Genomic DNA, 27,485 nt, shown 5'->3' on the forward strand with positions numbered 1-27,485 from the left:
ACACATACTTGGCCAGCTTCCCCGTGGGATGTTATCAAACATAATGCAAAAAGCCTCACCAAAGTTGAGATAAACAACATCCACTGCTCTCCCCTCACCCACCAAGCTAAACGTCTCATTGTAGATGGCTATCAGTTAGTAAAGCATGATTTCCCCTTTCTAAATCAACGCTAACTACTTCCAATCGCTGTTTTGACTTCAACATGTGTGGAAACAGTTTCCAGGACTATTTTCTCCATCAACTTCCCAAGTTACAATGGAAACTACAATGAAGTACAAAGAGTACAGCTTTGTATTTTTTAGAATACATTATAAATTGAAAAAGTATCAGTTACACTTGTTAAAAAACATGTAAGATATCAGACCAAAGGTCTGGCTAACCAAAGAACTGGTCTCAGAACATTTCAGCAGTGAATGCCCTTGGAAAATGTATTTAAAAAATTAACAAAAGGCGTAGTAAGGCTTCTCCAGAACACCCTTCCACCCTTCAACAATTTGCAGTTTCGGGACATCCTGTGCCAGAAATGGTGTTTCTGGTAATTCCTCATAATTTTTTTCCCATTAATTTGTCCAATTTTTAAGCCCATGCAAACTCATAACATCTACTCTTGTAGTAAGGAATTCCTCAGCATAACTGCACACTGTGTGGAGGACCACCTTCTATAACCGAAAGAAGTCATCTTATTTGTATCTCATTAAAAATGAGCTATGGCTATATTGGTTGCAAAATGAACCTAAACCTTATCCAATATAACCTAAAGTTATGTTGACTGTGAGCTATAGCCTGCAGCTAGCAGCAGCTATGATTCAGAAAATGCCAGAAAACTGTCAGCTGACAGCGCATTATGGAATGCAGAAGTGATTCATGTGAATCCAGAGGGGAAGCAGTACAAAAACCCGATAGCCAAATGGTACGATGTGGTTGTATTAGCTACCACACTAGCACTCTCTAAACTGGAATCTCAAGGTGGTGCTTTGTATGGATCCTATCTGCTATTGAATTTCTATTGCAGTGCTATTTTCTTTCTGGTTGCCTCTAGCACATGCTCTGGACACTAGACTTCTCTCTACTGTTCCTCAAATTTTAGTATGATTCTGTAAAATCCAAAAGTCAACTATCAAAGAAAAAAAAAAAAAGAAAATAAAAGAAAAAGAGACTGTATCTATTTCAGTAGAGTTATCAAAATTTGGGATGCTTGTGTCTGTTCCAAGCAGCACAGAGAAATGGTTCTACTCATGGTAATTATGAAAAACTCACAATAAAATTCCCAAAGGTGATTTATTTTTAATTCTTATTAAACTGTACAATTTTCTAACAAATTAAAAAGTGCTGCAAACCCTTTGAACATTTATAAATTACTGACCAGAAATGCAAACCACAAGAATAGAGCCTAACCTGTATCTGCCTTCCTCAGTAAAGGTTTCTGTGTCCCTTATGTAGGGGCTCCTTTCCAGGAAATTCCACTTTGGAAGGCCTTTACTAATCAAAGAACAGTAACTACTCTATACTGCTAAACACATATATATAAAAATATATTTAAGATTGTACCCATTTTAGAAGTATTGTTTGTACAGACAATAGCCTTGTCTTCTTCAAATAAATTTGTGTTTACTTTTAAAACTTATTTTATTTTTTACTTTATAGACTGGTGAATCCAGAAATTGTGTATCTGTAAATGGATCCCCACGCCTTAATTTGCTGTAAACAAAAGAAATAAAAGACATCATGTGTGAAAATCACCAAGCACCTATGTAACTATAATTGTAATAATGATGTAATTATAATAATTCCAAATGGTAAATACACTCAATGGAAGTTTGATACACTAAAGGAATTAAAGTTACAGAAAATAAATGTCTGAAATAGCAAGACATAGATAACTACCGTTTTCCAAAATAATGTTAAAAGTAGTCTTTTTATGTGGCCTGTATCATATTAATATCTGAGTAATCGTAACTGATTCCTGTAAGACAAAACTCAAAAATTATTTAAACCAAAAGCTTAACAGCATTAATTTAGGACAGTATACTTGAAAATAAAATATCAATAGGAGACAATAATCTAAAATTTTGAGTGACAGCCACCTTTTTTTCTGTTATTAGTTACTGTCTCTCTCCAGAAATGCACAATCATTGTGGGGTAAGAGGAGAATGTGTCTATATCATAGTAATACAGCATTTTGGCATCCAATACAATTTGTATAAGAAAAATGTAATTCTGATCTCTTTGCATTTCTTTTACAAGCTATCTAGCATAAATAGTTCTGAAAAAACAGTGGTAATGTGAAAATCCACTTCCTACATTACTTTTAGCTCCTATTTATTTTCAGTTGCATTGCTTCAATTAATTGTTTGCTTACTTACAGAGGTACACAAAAATGTTTTGAGGGTATATGAGAACACTGCTAAATTTTTCAGTCTGTGGATTTATTTTCTTTTCCTCTCACAGTTTTATCAGAAAAGGAAGACACTCCTTTTACACTTTTGTCATAAATTAAGTTGCTATAATCCTTTCACTCTCAACACTATTAGGGGGAAATCTTTATACCATCTTTAACTCATTAATATGCATTCTACTAATACACACAACACAGCATAAATTTTCTTTAGATTAATATTATACTTAACAAAAACCCAACACCCAAACAAAAAAAACCCAAACAACTTTGTGGCAAAAACCTCTCAGAATATTTTCAGAAGTTACCAACTTAAAGGTCCATTGGGATTTAGAACTATTCACCTAAATGCAAATGTATTAGTTTTCTTAATAGTAGCTTGGCTTTAAAATTGTATTTTAAATTTTAATAATTATTACACAAATTTATGTCTTGTCTTTTAACAATCTTGGAAATCCCGTGCCACTAAATTAGCAAGAAACACTGAGAGGTAAATAACTAATTATTAAATTAATATATCTTAAACTGAAATTATTTCCTTTATTAGATACAGCTAGTTAAAGCAAAACAACTGAATTCTATAATATTAGTGCACAAATTATCTTGCCACTCGACAATATTACAAGGAAATTAATGTGGTAGAAGTTTACATTTAAATGTAACATGTACAATTATCCACCTCTAAAGGGGTTTATATCATGTTAAACATTAAGAATTCACTATTATTCACTACTAGTATGAAATGTTATATTATATGCTATATTTGAATTTTGAGACTTGAGTACTGTTTGTGTTTTTGGCACTTGGAAAGCCTGCCACGCTAACAGGAAATGTTTTATATCAACACTGAAGTATCTTTGCAAAAGAGATAGTTGAACTGTTTATTTGGGTGGGTGTTTTAATAGCAAATCTTTACTGAGGATAGATAGTTATGTACTCCAACAAACAAACAAAAGCCCTGATTTATGTATACCTACCGGTTTAGATTGGGTTCTTTGTAGCAAACAGTGGCTTTTCCTCGTCTAGTTGGTGCTGCCAAGTTTTCTTCTAAAGCTTTGGGGTATTTAGGTAGGGAAGTGTGAGATCCTGTACTAGTATTTCTCAGATCTTGCAAAGCCTTTCTCCCTGTGAACACCGTAGTTTATATGCCTTATTTAAAATATCTTCTGAATCATTAAGTGAACTTTCAATTCATAATCAGTATTTCTTTATTCAGGTACTTTCTTTCTGCTCCTACTCTAAAGATGCTCAATAAAAAATGGGATGCAGGGGAAGGGCATACATATATAATCTGAATATTCAATCTGTATAACAGTTCTCAAGTACTGCATTTTCCAACTTTATGCCTCCTCTTTGGGCATATGTGCATAAACTGAGCATAGCAAGGTGATTCAGTGAGCTTCCCTCTCTTCAAAACTGCATACCACCAAAGTATTTACAGTGCCTTGTGTTTTGAACCACTGACTGTGTCCAAGCAGAATACTCCATAAAAAAAAGTAACCAGCCTTGGCAGAAGTACTGTTTATGTCAGCTTTCTATAATCCTTTAAAACAAATTCTGAATGCCAGACCAAACAATCAATATTTAATTTGTAGACAAATATTTTGATAACTTGGGAGAAATACTGAAATTATTATTTAACACACATTTCAAAAAGTTCTAAACCGTTAATAGATCATAGTCTTTCTGAAAAGCACTATAATTTAATGCAGACAGCAATCCAAGATGAAATACATAATCTTAATCTGTATTCCTTGTATATTCTTCCAAGAATGTACATTCCTCACTGATACAGGTCAAGTTTTAGAACTACTGCATCCAGATGAGAACATAAGAACATGTAAAATGTAATTTTACAAAGGAACTGAATTTAAAACTCTTACCTTTACTTTTTGAGTTTGAATGCTTTACCTTAGGTCCTCTGTGGCAGCAAAAGGAAGCTATTGATCTCATGAAGGAAATTCACAGGCATATGGGATAAATGATGAATTTTTTGTTGTGTCTGTCTTGAGACTAATAAATTATATCACTTTACATACCTGTCAATTTGCACAGTCTAGCATACACACTCTTAAATCATAGTCAAGCTGATAGTGCTGAGTTACTATTGCCCTGCAGTAGAATTCTGTGCTGAGATCAAGTGAAATGTCTCAGTCGGTAGGACTCAGTTTCATCGTCTTCTGAAATGTGTTGGCAGAGACATAAAGTCAGAGGTTCTTCATTGGATTTCTGCTAACTTTACTTACAAGAGACATATTAAGGTGACTTTGGGCTGCTTGCAACAAGTCCCTTGGAAGACCTAATTTGCTTTAAACGAGAGGGCTCTCCAATCACAAAAAACCTCCTAAGTCTGGCTGCCTCACAAATCAATCTTGATTTGTACTAATTTTAAAGTGAAAGTAAACTGTTATTCTGAGCTTTTCCTAAAGCTTAAGGTTAGAGATCAGGTCAGCTTCCCTTTAAGCAGTAAGAGTTTTGAGACATCTATGACACCGCATTATTTAGGAAAGTTGGATGCCTTTGAGTGTGAATATTTATGTTCACATAGATCTAACTATATAGAGACTTTAATTACAGTAGACTTTCAGGTGTATTTCTTAGTACAGCTCAAGGTAGTGATCAGAGGAGCTGGTATTATCAGAAAAGATGTCATTTCCTTGCTTTCTTTTAATTCAAGGTACAGATTTGGATGTAGGATACAAAACTGAACAGCTTTTTGAACTAAATGGATGAAGATCAAATGATTAGCTTGCTTTTTATGTCAGTAATCTTCGATACTGATCATAAGGGTTTACTGATTTATCATTAAAGCCAATAAAACTATGGGATCCTTTTACTATCTTCCAAAGAAGAAACTGAAAATTAAAAGATGCAAATGCAAATTACCAGGAGTGATACCTCACACAATGGTCTAATTCTGCCAGCATGTCTATTCTGTTGTCATGTAAAAGAGGAGATTTTTTTGGCCATTGTGTCCTAGATTCAAATTAAGCCAAGGCAGTATTTGCTTGATAGTTTGTGATTCAAAGTATTAACTTGAACTAGAAAACTAGTCTAGGTGTTGGGACAGAGACAATGAAGTAAATAGGAACTTGTTGAGAATAAACGTGTTTACAAAATAGATTTCTCATGCTACAAAACTTCAAAGTTACATTCTAAAGCATATTTAAACTGTTGCATAGATGTGTTAGTCATATATTCCTTTAGCTCCTTTACAGTAATTTCATTGTATGATAGAAGACTCTAAACTTATCTTCCAGACTACACTAAAGTTTGATTATTTTCTTAATTTAATGTATCTTCCTCCAAAAAAGAGGTTGTCACATGAAAGTTTGCTCATGGACAGATTCTAGAGAAAACCTGCTCAAAGTACTTTTTTTAGATCTCAGAATTCCTGTTGAATTGCAGTGTTTCTAAAGAAATACAAATGAAATCTTTAAGTCCAGCTATGTTCTCCATTTATGAAAGATCAGTGTAGTTTGCTCTTTTTTTTCTGCTGTAAAAGCTCAAGCTATTGTATCTTTTCTATCCCCAGCTTCATGAATTCCATCACATTCTTTGAAAAACAAATAAACGCTACAACTATAATTGCTCCTCAGAATGTAGACTATTTACATCTGTCCAAATAAATGTCAACTTGAAATGTACTGGAAAGTAACAACGACATTAGTTACAATTAAAAATGATACAGTGACTGATATATGATATAGAAAATGAATAATCTTAGTCATTTTCAGTCTTACCTTTTTCCACTCCTGTTTCATCACTCTAAGCAAGCAATAATAGTAGGATAGTATTAAAAGAAGATACCTTACCACTGTTTCAGGCACACCCGTACACTTACCATGACAAGGTGTCAGAGTCTTTTTGTTAGTCTCTTTAGAAATATGATCCAGTTTTTGTTCTGCTTTTCCAGAATCCAGTGCTTTACGATGATCATTTCCCTCACATATTTCAGAGTTTTTCAGTATAGAGAAGTTCATGGAAGCATCATGGTTATCAAGATCTGGGAGCTTCACATTGGAAAGACCTTCTTGGGAAAAGCTATCTACATTTAGTGGCATACGCTTGGAACACTGGACTGGTAAGAATTTTAAATTTTCTGATTTTTGAACTGTAGACTTTAACTTGCTCATAAGGGAATCTGTTTCATGAGGGACTTCCTCGTTATCCAAAATAGTCTGCCCACCCTGATCAATATGCCTGAAATGATTTTTTTCTGGTGTGGTCTCAGTAATATCAGAACCAAATTTCTGTTTGTGCTTTACCTGATTATCAGGAGAATTACTGAAGTTAAGGGGTTTATGTGCCACTGATGAGGAATCTATTTTCTTTAACATACTACCATTATCACTGACTTGTTCTTTAGCTTGTGGTGTATTCATAGCTATAACATTCTGAGTCACTAAAGCTACCTGCATTTGCCAAGTTTCAGTTATTTTATTTCCATGAATAGTCTCTGCATGAAATGTATCCTTATTTTTTAATTCTTCACTTTTACAAGGTGAGAACTGTGTAAAATTTTCTTTTGGTATTACATATGTTTTCTGGCTAGCCTTTGCCAATGTATGTTTTAATCTGCCTGGTGAAAGATGGCTACTCTTTTTGTCTGCTTTGCAAGTAATTTTATGAATGCTGTCATGTTCAGTTTCTCCACTTTGTTTGTAACTACCTTTTTTGTTGTATTTTATCTTTGTAATATTCTTCTGGTCTTGTTTTCTCTTGTTGTTATGTTGGTGTATCTCTGTTTGAGACCTTTTGGAAATATATTTTCCACACTGCCCATTTTCCTTTCTACAGTACTTTGCTGTGTTCATTTTAGAAGGGTTTTTTAAGGTTTTCCTGTTTATTTTTCGTCTATGTTTCTCATTTGTATGCAGAAAGTCCCACTGTGAAGGCAATATATTAGGAGTATTATGTTGGAATGGTACATTTTCACCATAATAAACTTCTGGTGGGATCTTGTGGATAGATGAGTTTGAGTCTGCTTTTTGTGCTTTGCTTTCCGTGTCTTCAAATGTTTCTGAGAAGGTTTCTTTATTTGTCTTCTGTTTTCCTGTACTTATGAAGGTAACCTTGTATGTCCTCCTAGTATCTTTAGCTTTATGTGGACAGTGTTGTGGTTGATAATATTTGCTGGTATTTAGCAAAATCTGCTTCCCTACAGAATTTCTGGTAGGCAGCTGTTCTGTCTGACTATGGAAAAGTTCAGTTTGTGAGTCAGTAGTTTTTGAAACTTCACTATTGTCAGCCCTACTTTGCCTTTCTTCTGCATAGAAAATTGAACTGACTTCAGTCTTACCTTTAGTTTTCTCTTTATCCTTCTTTGAACATTTTACTTTTCTAAAATTTGCTAATATTTTATCTGAATTGGCATTACTCTTTTTATTTTGGTGTAATTTACCTGTGTGTTTTGCTGTAACTGTGAGTAGTTCGCCTGCATCACTGGCAGTCAGCTCCATATCAGCATCATAAACAGTTTCTTCAGGCTTCATCTTGTCAGTAAAAAGCAGCTTCTTAAAATCTATGATACTTTCATTGCTGAATTTAACAGGTGAAGGAATAACGTGAGCGAAGTCACTTGAACTTTTCTGCAAAACCATGTCGTTGGTGTTGACACTGTTGACACCATGATGAGGCAAATTATTTGAGCTACATTTTTCATCAAAATCTTTTATATTAGGTTGAGTTTTTGACTTAGGAAGTACTGCATGTTTCTTTCTTTCAGTCACTTTTCCACAGAATGGCAATGAACTATTATTACATTGTTTTGTAAGCTCCCCAGACTGTCTTAGAGATTGTGTATTTTTGACAGGAGTCAGGAAGGCATTATTGCAAGTTAGTTCTGTGCATAATTGATTTTCTGTAAAGAGAAAAATTTCAGCAGCTCAGGGAAAGAAACAATGGAGCACAGTTATCAGAATAACATTACTGAAGGCTGGACCAGAAACACGGAAAATTTCAAGCTGCTTTTCTTTTTGTGAATACACACATTCTGTGGTTGGTCCTTAAAAATATAGTTAACTAGAATTAATATCGTATTTTACCAAAGCTGGACTTTTGAAATTGGGTATAACTAAAAAATGTATTTTTCTATAACGACTTCAGTTATTATTTGGTTATCTTATCAAAGCTTTATTCTGTTCAAATTAATTTTGTTACATTTCAGCTGTGTTATTTCAATGACTATTATTCTACAAGTGATTGTCATGACACCTATACTTATGCATGAGCATTCTATTCCTTATTAGTTTATTAGTTTAGAAGTATTGATATACTTTCTGTATCACACATCAAATAATGAAATATTAAATACTAATAATTAGAAAAATTACTATTTTTCATTAGCTCTGAAAAATACATCACCTGTACAGAAATACATCCTACCTTTTAAAAATAGATTTTTGTCAATGGTTGCTTCCACCGGGTCTATTTCAATTAACTTTTGATTATTTGCACCAGAAGGCAATGATAATGCAAACTTGACTTGATCTGAATACATTTCCTTGGACAAAATAGTGGTACACTTATAAGAATTTGGTATTTCACACACAGAAGAGCTATCTTGCTGCTTTGCGTTAGCTGTTGCAATTAAAGGAAGCTTTACTGGCAATTCTGTAGATCTGAGAAGAGGAAATTTTATTGTGAAATTTATTACATTTTATGCCATAACATTCAATTGTTGAAAACATTCCCTTAATAATGTATAAAAGCAGAAAATGAGAACTCAGGTATGAAATCTGGTTCTGTCTTAGGGGCAAATGTATTTTTTACAATAGAGAATCCTGCTTTGTGCTGGTGAGATCCCATGGAGAAGGAAGCAAGCTACGCAAACACAAGTTTTGTCTACCACTCTCTATGTATATAAATTCCAAGTTGCAAATAGATAATTTCTGATTTAGGCAGGAAATTGTTTCTCATTCCCTCAAAATATACTTAGGACAATATATCAAGATTAGTTGTAAAAAAATTCACAGACACTTACCAACTTCCACATTTCATATAACCACCTACCTAGCAGACTGATATGTACTCTTGAACTGGTCAGCAGTAGAGCTACTTGAACCAGCTGACAGAGGAAAAGGACTCTGAAGATTCTTTCAAAAGAAGAACAGTGGGGAAGTAGAAACAGCTGAATATTCTCTTATGTTTTAAGTAGTGTAAATATCCACAGGAAAAAAATCATAAATGGGCAAAAACCAGAAGTACTGATGAAAGGTGCACGATATTCAAACACATACAAAATATTCTGTAGCAAAACTTATCAAAATCTGTAACATAATGCATCGAAGTGTAACATACAGACTTTTAAAATGTAGCTATAACTAATGTAAACTGCATTATACACATAGAAGCACAGAGCAACACTAAGCAACTGTTTAGAACGGACAATAAAAATAATACTGTTTTAAAAAATTAACTGTAATTTTGCCATGACACAAGGACTAACATGGACTACGTTTTCTGGTATAGTTTCCACATGCAAGATATTTATTGTAGCACTAAGTAAGGAAGGCAAGCAGCTTGCTCATTGGCGAAGAATACCACATACTGACATATTGTACTTTTTTTTTTTTAACCACATGAAGTCATCAGGGCTATCAGATATTTAACTTTTAGATACTTCCTAAACAAGATTAAATCATAAATTTTTAGTGCAAGCAACAGCAAAATTTAATTGATTTCACTAGGGTTTCATCCCAAGTTTAAAAGACTTGGGGTAAATGTTTTAAAATGCATAAATGATTGCAACATTGTACTCATTTAGATGCCTTGAAAATATAACCCTGGAAAATGAGTTCAATATGTTAATAGTTCAAAAAAAGTCTTACCTCAGAAAGACTGCTTATTTCTATTGCAGTTAAGAGGTTAGCATTCAAAAACGTTTCTATTTCTATAAGAATTGTATTCTGCATGCAAAAGAAAAAGTAATTAACAAAATATATTTTATGTGGCTTCTGCCTGAAGAAAAGACAAAATATAAAGGTGAATCCATGCTTTAAATTTATTTTTTTTTTACACTCTACTGAGCACAAACTGATTTTTAATACCATCTCACTATAATAGAGATGCTGACACTAAAATAGCTGTGGATAGACATATACACTGATGGACAAAATGGTAAGCACAGAAAAACCCTATGAAAGAAAAATCAAACATAAATAATATGCTATCAGACGATATAACTCACAATCTGAGTTGTATATTTTGAATCACCATTTTAAGATGCAATATTAAGTTTCCAAAATACATAAAAGCTTGGTTGAGTTGATCTAAGTTTGAATGTTATTTGCAGCATACCAAACAGTTCAGTTTTCGACGAAGCAAGATATTATGAAGCTGCAGCTCTTCTACTTCCCTCTGAAGAAAAATCTTCTCATTCTTCAGCTTCTGAGATTTTTCTTTCTCCACACTCAAAGCCACAGCTAATGCTTTATTATTTTGTTTTAAAGATACTTTAAACATAGATGAGTTATCTAAAGGAGACAAAATTATATTATTTTCAATAGCTTTAAATCCAGGCCCTCTCTGCATGAACTATCACTATATAACATTTTTATCTGTAGGTTTTGGTGGAACAATATCGAAGCCTAACACTTTCTGATATAATACTGTTTCTGTTGGCTATCATTCTGATGACTACTTGGTTGGTTTCATGTTCAAGTTAATTTTATGCACAGATTCTGCTCTAGTCTGGATTTTTTAAAATAAGGTTATTTTAAGAAGAAAGCATTTAAAAACTGATAGTATCACAGGCATAAAAATGCTATCAAATTTATAACATACAAATACAGGTTTTACAAATTTAAAAGTTCAAAAATGTTGAGAATAAATGTGAGATTTGACAACAGAAAGAAAACAGTTTTAAATTAGAAATATACCCTCCACCGTCCTAATGTAAACCTGCCTACTCGTATCTGTTACAGAATGTTTTAGGAACTTTTTTCTTCCCCCCTCCCCGCCCTGCCAGTGACACTGCATATTACCAGGATGATTTTTTATGCCTCACATTCATAGTATCCACAGAGTTAACTTGAACTCCAGGTAGAGACAAGTCTGACTATATTCTTTTATAGTACAAAAAGAAGCAAGGTTAGCTCCAATTACATCTCTTCATTGTCTTATGTTATTACTTTCATGTCCTGTAATCCAAAATTTGCAAGGCCTTATTTCTTTGGTTTAGGAAACAGGCAACAACAGCGGAACTTTGTTAATCCAAACGTGATTTAAAATTAAAGTGAATTATTTGTATTATTGCAGTGCAGAGGTTTCTAAAGGGCACCATTATTCACCTGTACTGTTTATTTTTCACTGAAAATTAGTATTTTTGACATAAAGCCACAGTAAGTTCAAGTATATATATACACACACACACACAAAATACATATATACAAACAACAAAAAATTCTTGCCTCACTGATGAGAGAAAGAGAAGCAGAAGTCAACATTCCCTTAACCATGCTGCCTGAATTGGAAAAGTCTGAAATAGCGGTGATTTGCTGCATTTATAGTACCTTTTGCAGAAGAGGATCTGAGATGTTCCATAGTGTTGTTTCTGTCAGAGGCAGAAACAAACCCCAACCATCTACCATGACAAATTATGTTTGAAATTAATCCTGACTTACCGAGAAAACAAAGTACCTTCTGGCAAATGATTAAATCAGCAGAATAATATCTGCAGTTTTCCTTGTTTCAGTGAATAAGTCCATGAAGAATCTTATATAAATCCTATTTTGCAAATGAGACTACTAGATATTTTACTATGGCAACTGTACTTTTCAAAGGTAATTGATTTTACTCATTTTGATACCTCAGTTTTTCGATGCCCCAAATGGGCATGGACATGGATGTTAGAAATGCACCTGAGTACACTCTTTTAAAAAACACTGGCATGCCAAAAAGCAAGCACTGAAAATATTCAGAGAATTAGATAAATAACTTACTTTTATGTGTTTTAACTTACTGACTCTCCTAAAAATGTCAACGTTTCACATTAATATTTTTAACAGGCAACAATGTAGCAAACCACATTACGTACAATTACTATTCCTTTTGCTAAGTGCAGTAGATGGCTTCACTTTTAACAGGACTTACTCAGTAATTTAGTTTTTATTTTAGTTGCTAAAGAAGCATTCCATTTTGCAGCTTGTGATGTTCCATCCCTCCTCTTCATATGCCCTTTAACAGCATTTGAGGCAAAAATGGTCAATGATTTACCAGTTGCTTCTTTATCCATCATCAAAATGAACCTGCACCTTGTCGAGGGGGAATGAGGAAATAATACATAATCTTTCTCACACTTGGTAAAATTACGTTTCATTATTGCTTTTCAGGATTTGTAGTTGAGAAAATTGCTTAAGTCTTTACCTTTTTTCAACTGACTCAAACAGGTTAACAAGTCATATTATCACAGAGTGTCAAAACGTTTAACTAATTATCACGAAGACTGAAAGGATCAGATATTTGCTCTTGTCCCCTCCCTCAAGTTATCTATCCAAGTTTACAGTTAAAAGGGAGGAAGAACCCCAAGGCGTTATCGCTTCACAACATGACCAGGCCAGCTTTTGCCTTCTCAGGGCACACTGTAAATCGAAGCATTTAAATAAACCGCGAGACTGGCCCACAGGCACAAAAGGGAGCTGCGTCCCCGCAAGCCGCTTCGGGCCGCCGCGCCTCTCCCGCTCTCCTCACGCCGGCAAGGGGCGGTGCCCGCCCGCGCCCCGCCTCAGGGCGCCCCCGCGCGCCGGCGGCAGGCAGCTTGCGCGCCCCGCGTGGGCGGGGGGCGGGGAGAGGGAGGGGGTGTGGCGGGCTGGCCCGGCGGCGGGCGGGAAGCGCGGCGCCGGCTGGCCGTGCCCACTCGCATGCCCTGCGTGTAGAATTGCCGTTTAGAATTAAGCGGCGGGATGACACCTTAACCCAAGGGTTCACGCAAGCAAGAGGAGACAGCCATCTCGGCGGGGACTCGGCGACGGGCCGCGCGTCGTCACTCAGAGGTAACTGCGCAGCCGGGCTGCGGCAGCGGGGCCACCCGCCCCGCCCTGCAGCGGGCGCCTGGCCGCTCGGGGCCCGGCCGGTAGGAAGGCGCGCGGGGCCCGGCCGTTCTCAGGGCCGTGCGGAGCCCCCCGCGTTACAGTGGTTCTCGTGCGCTCCCACAGCCCGTGGCGGGCATTTCCTTCAAAAGCGGGATACGCGTCATTGTTCACCTTCAGTCCACGGCTCCGGTTCTTCAGTGGCGTTCCCGGGTGTTCTACGAAGAGTGGGATGCACATAGCATCTCAACTACGTGTCTTTGCAAAACCATTTCAAATGCCACCCGTTAATAATGCTAAAATTAAAAAAAAAAACAACCCCAAACCAAAAAAAACAAAACCGAATTATATAACCACTTAGCATCAGTCTCAGTACACTGTGAGGGAGGGAGTAAGGAACTACAAGATACTCTGCTTGGCTGCCAGGGAAGGGTTTGAGGTATTCGGCTTTCAGTTTGAAGAGCTCCTTCAGGTTAAAAGCAGAAATCCATGTAATTCCTTCTCAGTGGAAAGCTACATGCCTTTCTGGCTGATCTTTAGCTGTTAGTAATGGATGAAATGATAAACAACGAATAGGCAGTCATCGGGACAGTTATGAAAACTGTATAAATTTAAAACCCAATAGATTATAGCAGGTATGTATGCTGCCCACATACTTAGGACTTGTAAGGGTAGAAGTCTCTGACATCAGAATTTGAGCAAGCCCACTTCTAGTTTGGTTCAGTTAACATTAGGACTGGGAATTGCAAGGAAGTGTTTTAGTCTAATAAAATGCTTTTCCCCAAAATCTGTTCTGATCCCAAAAGCCCTTGCTCTTTAACACTCCCTTCACAGACATTCTTTTTCACTGGCTGTGTGTGCTCCGTCCTACCATTAGTTTAGGTGGACATTGATTCCTAAACTTGATGCAGGAATCAGTATGTTTATGGCAAAGAGCTTTGTGAAAATCTTAAGAGAGTTAATGTTTTAATTTATTTGAAGACTTACAGAGATGTGGAAGGTTGAAATAAAAACCAGCATTAGGGTCCATAATGCAGTAATCATCATGCAAATCTTACCTTTCTGTGTGCTGACATTACAATATGCTACAGAGTAAATCAAAGGAATCACACAGTATCAGTGGCATTCTTTGAAAATGTACCTTTATGAACTTACTATTTTAATCATCTGCTGCAAAAAGCACCTGGAGGGTCTCTCTTTCCTACCTTTTCTTAATTTGTGTGTGATGTGTATACTGACGGTTGGACTTTATGATCTCAAAGGTCTTTTCCAACTTAAATGATTCCATGATACATAGCAGAGTTTCTCAGCATGGCCCTGAAGCTGCAAAACCCTATGATTCTATGCAATCCCCTTAAAATACAGACTTGATCCAGCACAACCTTTGGTAAATTCCCTCTTACAAGGCAACTTGGAAGTGACTGTACCCACTGGAAAACTGCCCAAATAAAGGAGAAAATAACCTTATATAACTTTAAAAAAATAGAATACCAATCCAATAAAACTTACCTCCTTATCCTTTCCAGAAAGCACTGTTTTCCTCCAGATCCAATCATGAGTTTTCATTTCCTCCAGTTTTACAACAGTCCCGAGTCCTGAAAGGGCAGTCACCAATGTGTTTCCATTTAATGTTTGTTGCTACTGTGGGCAATAAGTTTAAAACAAAACACTAAGTATATTGTCTTCCCATCTGTGGTCCTGCTTTCCTTTACACTCCACTGAGGAGCTCCCACTCTGTAACGTTTCACATGCAAAAATCTCCAGTTAATTGCCAGCCAGTGAAAGTGGGGAAGAGCTCAAAGCACTGCCAAGTTTCACAGCCTGTATATCTTAAATATATATTAAGAGCAGAATTCTGGTTTTCAGTTACTGGAATCCTATGACTGGTCTTTAAACTGAATAGAAGTGACAGTGAGGGAGGGAAAGACAGACAGACCTGCTGTAAAAGCCCTCACCATACGGCAAGAGTTGTATTGAATTTGTATCTTACTAGATACCTGCAAATCCATCTCTGGGAAGATCTTGGTTGAGGAATTAATCCCACAGGATCTAGTAAGCCACGAGCTGTGACTAAAGCACTTCTGGTGGGTAGGTCATGTAGACCAGCTTCTGCCACTGTGGATTCTGTGATGTCCAACAAGACTGGAGCTCATAGTATAGTTTTTCCTGAAATTATAGTATAAAGAACACATCTTCCTCTAATCACACCCTTTCTTGCACAAGCTTAAAAAAATTAATTTCTCGATGCCTAGACCCCCTTTGTCAAATCTAACTGAGATTAGTAAATTTAAACACAAAAATAGAGAGGAGGAGTGTGTAAGCCTGGCTTCGTTTGGAAACTAGTGAAAAACAAAAAAAATGTCTTTGTTCATTGAGCTTGGAAACATGCAGCTTGAAAGATATAACTGAGTTAATTTGTTAGGTAAATACAGATAAACTCTTTAAATACAATCTAGGCACATTTCTTAGTGTGCAGCGTGCAATTAAGTAACTGGATCTTTACTAGGCTTCAGATAGCAATCAAAACATATGGTTAATATTTGTGTTTTAGTTACCTCTTACTTTATTTTCTAACCATATAATCGGTTTATGCCTTCCAGAAAGTTTGCAGATATCCTGAGTTCTGCCCTACTAATTTTTGCATGCAGCTACTGGTTATTTGTTGTATCACAGCGATAGGTTCTTATGTATGTTATGGCAAAAAATACTACTTTATTAGCTTACAAAGTGGGAACTAGACATGATGTTACAACCTTTTTTAGAGAATACAGCTGGATCTTAGAACCATTTGTCACGAGTACAGAAACTTTGTAATGAGGCTGAGTCAAAAGCATAATGAGAAGCTAATTTATTTCCATTGATTATGCACGCATTTTAGTAAGCAAGGTACTATCTGTCAGACATAAACAATTTAACAGAATACTGTGTCTGCAAGTCTTTGCAAAATGGCTGCATAAGGGTGAAGCCCCTTGCCCACGTTCATCCATGCTATTTTAATGCATTAATAATTTGCTCTGAGTAAGGGAGAGCACATCTGAAGCTTAAAAAAAGCTGTATTTCACTGACAAGCAACAGGAAAGCAAATTAAAACCTAAGATGCCTGCATTCATATGTATTGGCTGGAACTGCAGGCTGCTGCTGACACGCAAGCTGGTCTGCTCGAAGGGACAAGCAGGCACCACCAAGCCGGCCAGAGAACACCAGATGACCCCAGGCTACTTTTTCCTGCCTTTGCCCCCCATTTTAACCAAAGCAGACCTTTGCGTCTTCAGGCCCGGAGCGTGTACCAGCACCACATGTCCCGTGTCAGGGGGCCTGTCGCTGTCGCTTGGTTCCCCCCCTGCCGGGCCCGCGCTGAGCAGGAGGCCCGACACCGCCACCAGGTAACGCGGGGCCGCGGCGGGTTGCAGTGGCTCCAGCTGCGGCATTGCTGAGCCTACAGAAAAAGCTGCTAAATCAAACCCACTCTGAGCAAACCTTTATAGTAAAATAATCATTCAAAAAAACTAGTATCGGGAAATGTTTCTGCCTTACAGCGTTGCCGCGTTTACGCGGGTCAGCCTTACTTCAGAGGCCGCGGACATCGAAGCCATGCCTGAAGGACCCGCTCCGGGGGAGGCTGCGGCAGAGCCGCGGGGGTCCCTGCACCCGGCTGACCGCCGGACCCGCGGGGGTGAAGCCCGGGCGGCCGGCAGTGCCTCCGGAGGCGGCGATGGCGCGGCGCCGCACGGCCACGAGGGGCTGTCCCTGTCCGCGCCTCCCGCCGCCCGGCCGCCATTTTGTGGAGCCGCGGCGGCGCCCCAAGAAGCCCTGTCCGGTCCAGGCGCGGCGAGGCGGCCCCGGCGGCGCAGGTAACGCGGGATGGCGGCCGCCCGCGCTCCCAGCGGGACCCCCGGGCGGGGAGCTGAGCCCCCTTCCCCGGCCGGCTCCTGGAGGGGCGGCGGGGCAGCGCCCCACGGGGGGGGGGGGGGGGGGGGGCGCGGCGAGGGTTGTTGCCCGGCCCGGCCCTCCCCTCCCTCAGCAGGCGGCCCGTTCCTCGGCTCGGTGCAGCGAACGGCAGCAGCTGCCCGGGCGAAGGGCGCGCAGTAGGAGTTAATAACCCTCACAGGGCGTGCTCAAAATAAAACAACCCAAACCCCAACCCAACCCAACCTAAAAAAAAAAAAGTTTTGAAGTTTTTCTATAGCTTCTCGTGCCATTTTTTCCTGCCCAGACACTGCCCCCGCCCCCGTCGGGCACTGGAGGCAGGCCCAAGTATGAGTATGTATTGGCAAGGTGAGGGTATTGACGTGACAGCTTCAACGACTCCTTAAAGCAGCCCTAGTTAGGACTGGATATTAAAGAAGCCAAGTTACCGGTACAAAATCTGTGCATTTTTAGTGCTGGGAACTATACTCCAACCAAGATTTCCCAGAACGTCCTTCAGTGCTCTGCTCGCATGTACTGACAGTGTAATTCTGCTCGCCCATTTGTCTTGAAAGAGGAACCTCTGTATTTCCTAGCAAAGTAAAATGCTGTAGATTTTTGTAGTAGAGGTGTAGAATATTTGGCTGTTTGCACTAGTACAACTCCAGAACTATTTTCAAAGCTGATTTACAGCGTCCTGTGACAAACATGTAAGAACTGAGCCAACGCTTAGGTCTTGTATACAGTGTGTTCAGTCTTAACTGGTGTCAGATTTACTATTGTGTCTGTTTCAGGTTTGAATAGCTCGTAATTAACATCATCATTTGCAAATGCAATGGAAGAGGGCAAAATTGAAGACGTGCAGGGTATTCTACGACTTAATGTGCGAGGATGTTTATACACAGCCAGGCGTGAGTCTTTATGCCGCTTTAAGGATTCAATGCTAGCGTCTATGTTTAGTGGACGCTTTCCTCTAAAAGTGGATGAATCAGGTAAATACATTCAAGCTGTAAATACAACACTGCTCAGGGAGCTCTGTGGCAAATACATGCTTTTATATATAGTTATGCATTTTATAGTATATCTCTTTTCCCAGTCTGCTGAGCATCAGTTGGCTGCTTTAATTCCGGGATGTAAACCAATTACGCATGCATGACTTTATATTTACGAGTAATTCATTTGAATTCCACAGACTACTCATGTTTGCAAACATACATGTTTTTACAGTGCTTACCACCTGCCTTGTCCCAGTCCAAACTGTGGCTTTGGAATGTACTGCTTCAGTATGAATATGAAAATAGGTAAAAATGAAGTTGGCAGAATATTTGATATTTTAACTGGGATCCTGTTTATGAACCCCTGTGTTCTCCAAAGGCACCTCGCTCTCTATGGCTCATCACATAAGGAGATGAGAGTCTAATCTTTGTTTCAGAATACTCATTACCCGGTAAAGACTGCATTTTTCACCACCATGGCTAGATGTGAAAGCTTGAATAAAACTATTCATGTGTCAAATTTCACATTTGTTTGTGACTTGGAAATCCTGTCAAAGTGTGGCCAGTTTAAAGACACGATGGATGGAGAATAGTAATTCCTTGTTGTACATTTTGACTGTTTAAAATTCCTGAAATGAAACTTGCTACTGTCTTATCAGTAGTAGTGAACAGCCTATTGTATACAGCTGTGTATCATTTGGTCAGTTTCTACAGCGGTCCTTAAGCCCAGCAGGCAAAGGAGAGACAAAGAAACAAAAAAATACTGCCAAACTTGAGCAATATTCAGGGAGGGTTAGGCTAGGTATGTATTGGAGCTGATGCTACTTCCAACTCCTTTTAAATTGCCTAGATTTAAAATTTAAAAAAATGTCTGCAATAGCAAGAAAAGATGTATCTGCAGGTAGAATTAGAAATGCATCTAGAATTAGACTTTAGCATTTTAAGTGAGTGCAGTACAGATGAGGTTGTATGCTGGCACAGTCCTATGCAGATTAGGGATTTCACTGAAATTACAAAGAAATGTTTACTGCACTAGTAATTTATCTTGAAATAAAAAGAAAGTTATCTTCAAATAACAAGTATTCCAGGGAAATAAAATACTAGTTTTAAAAGAAGACATAGATCTTAAATAGAGACAGTATACTTACTCCTCCTAAGTAGGTAAAACTAGTACAGAAGTTTTATAAAGGCTTTACTTGATGATTTGGTAGAACGTAAGAAGTCTGTCTTCACTTGCTGGAAGTAGTATTTTAAGTAATTTTATTTATGTTTTCAGGAGCATGTCTAATTGATAGAGATGGAAGCCTGTTTAAATATCTTTTGGATTATCTTCATGGAGAAGTTCGGATTCCTGGAGATGAAAAAATTCGAATTGCGCTGCAGGAGGAAGCCGATTATTTTGGCATCCCTTATCCATACAGTCTGTCTGAACATTTGGCCAATGAAATGGAGACATATTCTTTAAGGTCAAATATAGAGCTTAAAAAGGTCTTGACATTTTTTAAATTTTTAAAGATGTGCTTTCTAATCCACACCATTCATTAGCATCATATACTAAAACTACAGCATATGCAAGCTAGGACTTTCTAATCACCACGCTAAATTATCACTAAATTCAGAATTTTAGGTTAAGAAATCCTAGAGTTGATAATACAGTCATAGTAGTTAAGGTCATCAGCTTCTCCCATAATTGTAATACAGCAGCAGTTTAAATTTGAGTCTGTTTCACATGCAGATTTGCTGTAAAGCTTTCATAGTTGGAACTACATTGTGTTTGGTTTCAGCTTTTACTTGAGATTAGATTTGATCCCTTCAGGATGTTTGGGTTTTTTGTTCAGTTTTATACATTCATCCTAAAACTTTAAAGACAAAATGTACTTTGCCATTTTTTTAGAACAAGAAAGGAGAAAAAAATTAATATTTAAAATCCTAAGGTTTGTCTGTTGTATTGTAACTTAAAAAGCTGATTCTAATTAACTGATTGGAAACTAACTTTTATTAACAGTTTTGGCTGTGTTAGTGCTGACAGTCATCTATATTCTCTTAGTAAGCTATTGTTCCATACATTTCACATTCTCCCTTACTAATTTCCTTTTGGAAAGCATAAAACATTTCCAGGTCTTTCAGTTTCTCTTCATATTAAGGATTTGCCATGCTTTTGAGTATTTGTTGCCTTTCTTTGAACTTCTCTTAGTTTTACGGTATTCTCTGTTAACATCAGATAAGAAATACTACACATATTATTTTTTGTATTTATATCCTATAAACTGTATCCTTGATTTACTTAAAAGAGCTCACCAGTAAACTTAAATATGAAAGCTTATTCAACTAAAAATATTGTATTCTTATTAATGTTCTCTATTTTTTTGTTTATGTTTTTTCTAGGCTTTGTTGGATTTCTGTGATTCTTATGATTTAGTTTGCACCAAGCCTACAGTTTGGGTCCTGCACTATCTCAACACTTCTGGAGCAAGCTGTGAAAGTAAAATTATTGGTGTGTATGCCACGAGAGCTGATGGGACTGATGCAATTTATAAGGAGCTAGGAATGAAAATTCATAGTAGAAGTGTTTACAAAAGGTAAGATGACTGTCAAACACATGAAAGCACTATGAAGTGAGAATGAACACTCACATATTATAGTATTACCTAAATATTATTATACGTAGTGTAACATAGTAGTATTGTATTATACATCGTTGGAAGGAATCAGATTCTTTCCAGCTTTGAAAACAGCTGGCTAATACAGTGGTCACATTAAACAAATGATAAAAACTAAGCATGAAGAACAAGAACTTGAGAGTCCATAAAAAGTGGCCTAGCATGCAGTTGCTGTAAGTTCTCATTAGGTTTTACTTGCTATTTTAAAAATATCTCAATCATTTAGAATTACTTTCTAATGTAAGATGATATTTACACTAAATACAGAAAAAGTTCCAGAAATATTCATGTTGGTTGTGATTCATGCAGTTGTTTTTGCAGTTTCCTAAAACAGCTGAAAGAAATATTTAACACTGAAAAGAACTGAAGATGAACATAAATGGTTTTAATTCTTTAAAGAACATGTAGATCTCTACTACACTATTGATGTATTTTTATGACAGTAATTACAAGTAACTGGTAGACCTGTACTTATGAATGTCTGGAAGCAATTTGCCTTTCTCTTGGTCCCACAGTACAGTGTCAGAAGTGCGGTTCACAGTGTACCTTCTGAAACATGATCAGGATACAGCTTTCAGTGTTTCATTATCTTTATAATTAAGAGGCTTATTTTACTGAAGTTAAGCTGGTAACATTACCGTTTATTCCAAGAGTATTTGGACACATAGTATCAGTTATCTATCCTCCCACTGCATTTTCCCCTTGAATAAATGATTGAGATTTAGAAGAGTAAATATTACACCATTAAACCTGTAATTACTCTTTCAGGAACATTTGTTCTTTCATGGATACCCATTTTTAGCAATAGGTGTTCACATGCATGCAGATCATAGGAGAATGAATATTTAGAACCTCTTACACAAACAAAAATGAAAACTAAGTAACATTTTCCTCTTTAATTTTTGAAACATATACTGTGAAGTCCTTGTAGTTAGGATTTGGTAAAAAGAATGGTAACATATCACCAGTGTTACATTTTTAAGGACTTAGCTGGATTTACCACGTAACTGTTACCTTTAAAACCACATTTCTAGAGAAGCTGGAAATAACCTCCAATACATCTGGAGCTATTACTCAGTAGCTGAGTTGAAAAAGATGATGGATGCTTTCGATGCCTGGGAAGGGAGAGGTAGAGTATTTTTTTCTTTTATTTCAGTAAGGCTACTTTTTTACAGAAAAATGAGAAAAATATTTGCCAATTACTTGTAATAAAAACTGCATACATTCTCACTCATTCAGTAAGTAACATGTAAAATACCCTATAGTAGTGGCTGTTTGGGAGGGAAAAAAAATCTTAACGGATTCAACAAGGTGACATGAGTTGGTATGAATGAATATATGTAGAGAGAGCCACCACTTGCAGGGGGTGACACCCTGCTAGCACTGGGCAGTCTGGTGGAAGCCCTAGAAACAAGCTGGCTGTAACCAGTGTTCATGTCAGTGTAGTTTCAAAGCTGAAATTCTACATAATAAAATAGATGTGTGTATAAACATAATATTGACTATGTTCTCTTAGCTCATCAATACAATTTCCCTTTGAAATGCAGGTGTCAGCTACTGGAGAGTGCCTCAGGAGCTGATTGAATGTTGGACTCTTGAGGAACGCCCTTTGAAAGGCAGTTTGCGTCATATGCCTCCAGTTCATAAAAGGTATGCTGATTTGCATATGTGGCTTAAAATAAAGCTGAAATACAGTACAATCATTCTTTTCCCTATGATTTCACGTTATTTGAATAGCTATGAATGTTTTTTCTTTTTGCTATTTACAATTTTATAATATGTGTTATAAGCAGAGAACTTATTAGCAGAACTGAACTTGATAGAAACAAATTACCTTTTTTAGGCTGCTGAAGCTATTCTGTTTTACTTCTTCAGCCTTTAAAACATCATTTTAGACTGTGAAGGAGTAATTTCAAGAAGTAGAGAGCAGTATTAGATAAATGGATTGCTAATAAATAAATATAAATGAAAACTTTAAAAGGTTAACTAATTTTCACGTGAGATGCCTTCTTTGTAGAAGGAATTTCTAGAATTTCTTCTTTGCAGTTCTACAGTGGTACTTTTGGCTATACCTCCATTACCTAAAAGAAGCCTTTGCAGGTGAAGAAACTACACCGCTGATCTGAGCCACCCTACAGCCACTTTGCTGCTATTCAGGAGAGGTTCCTGCTGACCTTCAGTGTCCCTGGCCATACTTGTCATTTCAGCAGCAGCCACAGAGTGATATCAGCACAATGATCCAACTGAAAACTCCTATCTCCCCATCCTCCCCCTGCCTTTTTTTTTTTTTTTTGATACTGCATTCTTTGCTTTTCATAGCTGAAGTAGGAAGGACTGTGATTGTTTGATCCCTGGAGTTGCCAGGGGACTCCATAGGCGCTCTTACATAGGTTCTTTTTTTTGGCTATTTTTTACAAGTTTTCTCTTGAAAGATTATCCATAATCATTTGTATTGAAAAGAACTAGAGGGAGAAAGCGGCGATATCTTTCTTCTCTTCTCAGATTACATAGTGTGGAACTTTTGTCTTTACGTGCAGTTTGGTCCTACATTTTTGTAGGCAAAACACATCAGACTAGTATTTGGTGGATTTTGTATCTGACGGAATTTTTAGCATTTTAATACTTTCTTTCTGTAACTCCTCAAGCCTCTTCTCATTGATTTTCCCTTAGCAGTTTGTGCACCATCTCTCTTACAATTTTCAATGTGTAATATTGCTTACACAGGTAGAAGAGACTGATGGTACTATTTCCATAAAGGCAAACCAGATTGCAGTGATGAACAGTTGACAACCACAAATGATAGTGTAACAAGCAAAAATTAAAAGAACTTTGGATTTGTGGATGGCTGTTGCAGATTGTCTATTTTTTAATGTTATAAAAAGAATCCTTTATGTACATAGTTTGTTTCTTCAATTGAAGTTCTTTGTTTTACAGACGATTAATCGACTTTACTGAAGACGACGACTACTTACCATGTAAAGCAGCTCCCAAGCCAATTACATACTCGGGTCCCTCAACAAGTACCCACATCAAAGTCAAGAATTCAGCTTCGTTAAAGGTAGCTGCTTGCAATGCTTCACGTTCTGCAGTGACTCTTAAACGACCCCATAGTGAAAGTCTGACACCGCACAAAGTAGCTTCTGAAACTCTATCTACGACATGCACAAGGGCGTCCAGCAATTTCCAGGTGCCCTGTGGAAGGCAGAGTGCTGGCAATGGGACACCATGTCAAATGATGTTCAAGATTGCAGTGTCTAGGAAGCCCGTAAGCCACCACATAGTAAAGCTGAAGCGAACTCCCCTTTTTCTTGCAACACCATCTCAGCCTCCATCTTCTGTATCTGGTAAAACAAGCGAAAAGGACAGTGCTGCTGTTGAAATTCCTACTCCTTCTATGGCACTAAACAAGAAAGAACCAGCTGTATTAGCAGAGAGTATTGAGCTTAAGAATGATAAAGTGGATGGATAACGTTGGACTCTGCCTCACAGACCGGATAGCTTTGTATCATCTGGTCAAAGAAGAGATCGTCATCTCGTGTGGCTGTTCACTCGAAGATTTGGTAGAAAATTATGATGAAAAAGTTCATAAAAAGCACAGGGAGAAGAGAGAGCACTTAAACCAAGTGTGTTTTCTGCTTTATTTCTAAATACTTTTTAGATGTTGGAGAGGAAGAAAAATGGGTTTAAAAAAACCCCAAACACAGAGCACGTGCAGTCTAATGTTCCAGTATCTCATGTTTGCGCTTCTGTTAGGATGTACTAGTACGCCTGACCCTTTTTAAAGGGAGTACTTGCACAGCATAAAAGACAACCACTTCATCAACTTTAATTAACTCTAGTTAATGTTAATTTCTTACTTTGTATCTTTGAAGTGGGAAAAAATAGGTAACAAGAAGTGTTTTTTGTTAGATACAAGTTTGCGGCAAGTGTCAACATAGCCAGTCCTGTGAAGATTCTGGAAGTTGAAAGCACTTTTTGGGGCTTCTGGTGAGGATAAACCACCATTTTGTTACGAATGGCAATGAAAGGGACCGCCTTTGCTTGCACACAGCAAGAAAATTCAGAAATACAGGAAGGGAAGAAGTATGCCTAGGGAGTAACACAGCATTTTTTTTCATAGACCTGAGACACACATATACTGCTTTCCTAACACGGTGTGATCTGCCACAGGGGTGGGGCTGCTGCAGGCAGCCGGTGCAGCCTTGGCATTTTGTATCGCACCTCAGGGGTGTCTTCTCCAGCTGCAGGGAGCCCCGTGGGTCTGAGTTACACCTGGCCCCCCTGTGTCCTTCTGCAAGTCCTTTCAAATGAGGAGGGGACAACCTCAACTTCCTTGCAGGAAAGCAGTGCTAACAGAGGTGCCCTGGTTTGAGGAAAGATGAAAGAACCCTGCCTTCCCCCAGAGCAGGATAGAGGACACCTTCTTGTACCACAGTAAATTTTGCATGATGGTACTGAAGAGCTGCTGTGTTTCTACCAGCAGAGGAAAGCCGAATTTGGCTCCACTGATTTTAAAAAGCCCTTTTAGTTGTTCATATTAGTGAATGAAATCTGGCTTTGGTTTGTGCCCTTGGTTGCTTACAGTTGGGTGTTGTTTTTTTTTGTTGGTTTGGCTTTTGCTTTTCCAGCACAGTAAATACACCTGTTCTTAAACACCGAGAGGTCCTATCACATTGCCAAAATGCAATGTTCTTAAAATTCCTGAGACTATTGGAATTACAGAAGGGTTCAGATGTTTTATTTTCTAGGTCATTTAGGGGCGATCACATTTTCAGGGTTTTCTCCTAACCACAAGGACTTTAAACATAATTTGCACAAGTAAAAAAACCCCAAATGTACTAACTTATTTTTAAGGAGACACTTTGTTATGAACAGTAGTCACTGTAAAAGTGTGCAGTACTGTAATTTTCTGCTATTGGTGTGTACGTTGAAAAGCATCTTAACTTTAGAATCTCTAAGCCATTGTTTTTTCTTAAAAAAACCCCTAAAGAGCGACAATCCCAAGGCTCTTCCTATCCCCCCCCCCCCCCCCCCCCCCCCCCCCCCGCAATGTTTCACTGAGGAAAGGACAAGGCAAAAATTACAGGAAGATGCTAACATAATCTAATTTCCTATTTGAGCATGCAATTCATCATTGGCACTAAGTTTGTGAGATTTGTTTTTCATAATAATCTAACTGGAAAGCGGTTTTTAATACTTACCTTGTGTGCCTTCTACTTCACTATTTATTGAATAGCTGAGCACTCCACTGTGCACCTTGAAATCTTTTTACAATGCGTCTTAAAGCAGATTTCCTTCCTCTTCAACTTTTGATGATTTTAGAAGGCTTCTATAAATGCAGAATCATAGAATCATTTAAGTTGGACAAGACCCTTAAGATCAAGTCCAGCCGGCACTGAAGCTCACGAAGATCATAGAGTTGAGCATCACACTTTGTATGCACACAAGAAAAAAAGCTTTGAAAACAGTCCTACAGGACTTTCAGAGTTTGTACTAGCTCAGTGTTTAATTATTCTGGTAGTACAGAATTTTTCCAGTAACATCCACGTCATTTGCATTACAGTGGCTTTAGTGCGTCTTCTCTTTGTCCTAGATGTACATGCTTGGGGTTAAATGGGAAAAAAACTCCTTTGAATTTCAATGGATGAAACAGTAAAGTGTCTGTGGTGGAGAGGTAGAGCAAGATTATTTTTTGAGGGACTTGGTTTTATTTATTTATTTTTAATTGGATGAGGTGCAGAGATGTCCTTTGAACTTAACCAAGTAGGCATTTTTGCTTTTTTTTTCCTGCCTGTGAATCTTGCTGTGTTTCTCTTAACTGATGGACTCATACTAAGCAGTTTTACGATAGCTGAATAGCATTAACCTTCATGGTGACTTTCACTATAAAAATAGCTTTGCCCCTATCTACCCAAAGCTTTTTAAAATGTGGACGTAAAATAGAATTTCATCTTCTCTCTAGGAAGCCAAACAAATGAAACTTGCCAGTCCAAGGATGAGTCACCCCTTAACCTGGCTAACAGGCTGTTTGTTTTCTGATGCATGGAACAAGGAGCAGAAATTCTGCAAGTCTGAGCTTCCTGCAGATTGAAACTTCCTCAAAACTCTGTGTTCCCAAGTTTCTTGAAAGTCTGCAATTTTCTCAACATTTCCATTGTCTAACTCAATGAACGAAGTACCAGCTGGCACTGCTTTTGTACCGATGAACTGGATACACTGTATGTACACACTAGATAGTTTGTCTGGGGAAACTACTAAAGGTGAGCTACAGTTTTATAGCTGGGAGTAGACACGTGGTCAAGTGGTGTTGACAACGGTTTACTGTGAATCTTGGTAAAATTACCATTCATCATAGATCACGTTCAGAAAAGACCATGTTCAGAAGGTTACTCCAATTTAGAAATCTGATGGATTACGAGTAACTAGCAGCTGCACTCTAAAGGCTGACGTGTATCACCAGTGTAGTTTGATGCATTAAATTTTTTGTCACAAATGCTG

At 37.7% G+C, this 27,485-nt stretch overlaps 2 protein-coding genes across 16 annotated transcripts; one reads left to right on the plus strand and one right to left on the minus strand.

The window, feature by feature from the left end:
* Positions 1-388: 388 nt before the first annotated feature.
* Positions 389-17,119, minus strand: SGO2 (shugoshin 2). 12 transcript variants are annotated; one of them, XM_056348534.1, is made up of 7 exons: positions 15,424-16,701; positions 14,936-15,067; positions 12,492-12,652; positions 10,698-10,873; positions 10,229-10,306; positions 9,411-9,493; positions 7,995-8,259 (listed from the first exon to the last, which is right to left on the minus strand). In XM_056348534.1, exons 2-7 carry the CDS (start codon positions 14,980-14,982, stop codon positions 8,226-8,228), a joined length of 579 nt encoding a protein of 192 aa, XP_056204509.1. In that variant the 5' UTR covers positions 14,983-15,067; positions 15,424-16,701; the 3' UTR covers positions 7,995-8,225. The 12 variants fall into 12 exon arrangements, with proteins under 12 accessions (XP_056204498.1, XP_056204501.1, XP_056204499.1 ...); XM_056348523.1 differs by adding exons at positions 13,601-13,722; positions 16,993-17,119 and having other exon boundaries at positions 389-8,259; positions 9,411-12,652; positions 14,936-15,021; positions 15,424-15,592; XM_056348526.1 differs by adding an exon at positions 13,601-13,722 and having other exon boundaries at positions 389-8,259; positions 9,411-12,652; positions 14,936-15,021; positions 15,424-15,592; positions 16,685-16,809.
* On the plus strand, positions 13,212-27,485 carry KCTD18 (potassium channel tetramerization domain containing 18). 4 transcript variants are annotated; one of them, XM_056348547.1, is made up of 7 exons: positions 13,212-13,390; positions 18,127-18,324; positions 19,604-19,815; positions 20,713-20,906; positions 22,022-22,116; positions 22,535-22,637; positions 23,922-27,485. In XM_056348547.1, exons 2-7 carry the CDS (start codon positions 18,168-18,170, stop codon positions 24,454-24,456), a joined length of 1,296 nt encoding a protein of 431 aa, XP_056204522.1. In that variant the 5' UTR covers positions 13,212-13,390; positions 18,127-18,167; the 3' UTR covers positions 24,457-27,485. The 4 variants fall into 4 exon arrangements, with proteins under 4 accessions (XP_056204522.1, XP_056204523.1, XP_056204524.1 ...); XM_056348548.1 differs by lacking the exon at positions 13,212-13,390 and adding an exon at positions 16,713-16,809; XM_056348549.1 differs by lacking the exon at positions 13,212-13,390 and adding an exon at positions 17,217-17,277.

The sequence above is a fragment of the Falco biarmicus genome, chromosome 8 (assembly GCF_023638135.1).
Source record: "Falco biarmicus isolate bFalBia1 chromosome 8, bFalBia1.pri, whole genome shotgun sequence".
In the NCBI taxonomy this organism is placed as follows: domain Eukaryota; kingdom Metazoa; phylum Chordata; class Aves; order Falconiformes; family Falconidae; genus Falco; species Falco biarmicus.

What these genes read in the sequence shown, in the direction of transcription:
- SGO2 (XM_056348523.1), bottom strand. Translation starts at nt 7,999, where the DNA reads ATGGTTTTGCAGAAAAGTTCAAGTGACTTCGCTCACGTTATTCCTTCA.
- KCTD18 (XM_056348547.1), top strand. Translation starts at nt 18,168, where the DNA reads ATGGAAGAGGGCAAAATTGAAGACGTGCAGGGTATTCTACGACTTAAT. An exon ending in TCTAAAAGTGGATGAATCAG is followed by an intron (nt 18,325 to 19,603) that starts GTAAATACATTC and finishes TTATGTTTTCAG; the next exon opens with GAGCATGTCTAATTGATAGA. An exon ending in CGATGCCTGGGAAGGGAGAG is followed by an intron (nt 22,117 to 22,534) that starts GTAGAGTATTTT and finishes TTTGAAATGCAG; the next exon opens with GTGTCAGCTACTGGAGAGTG.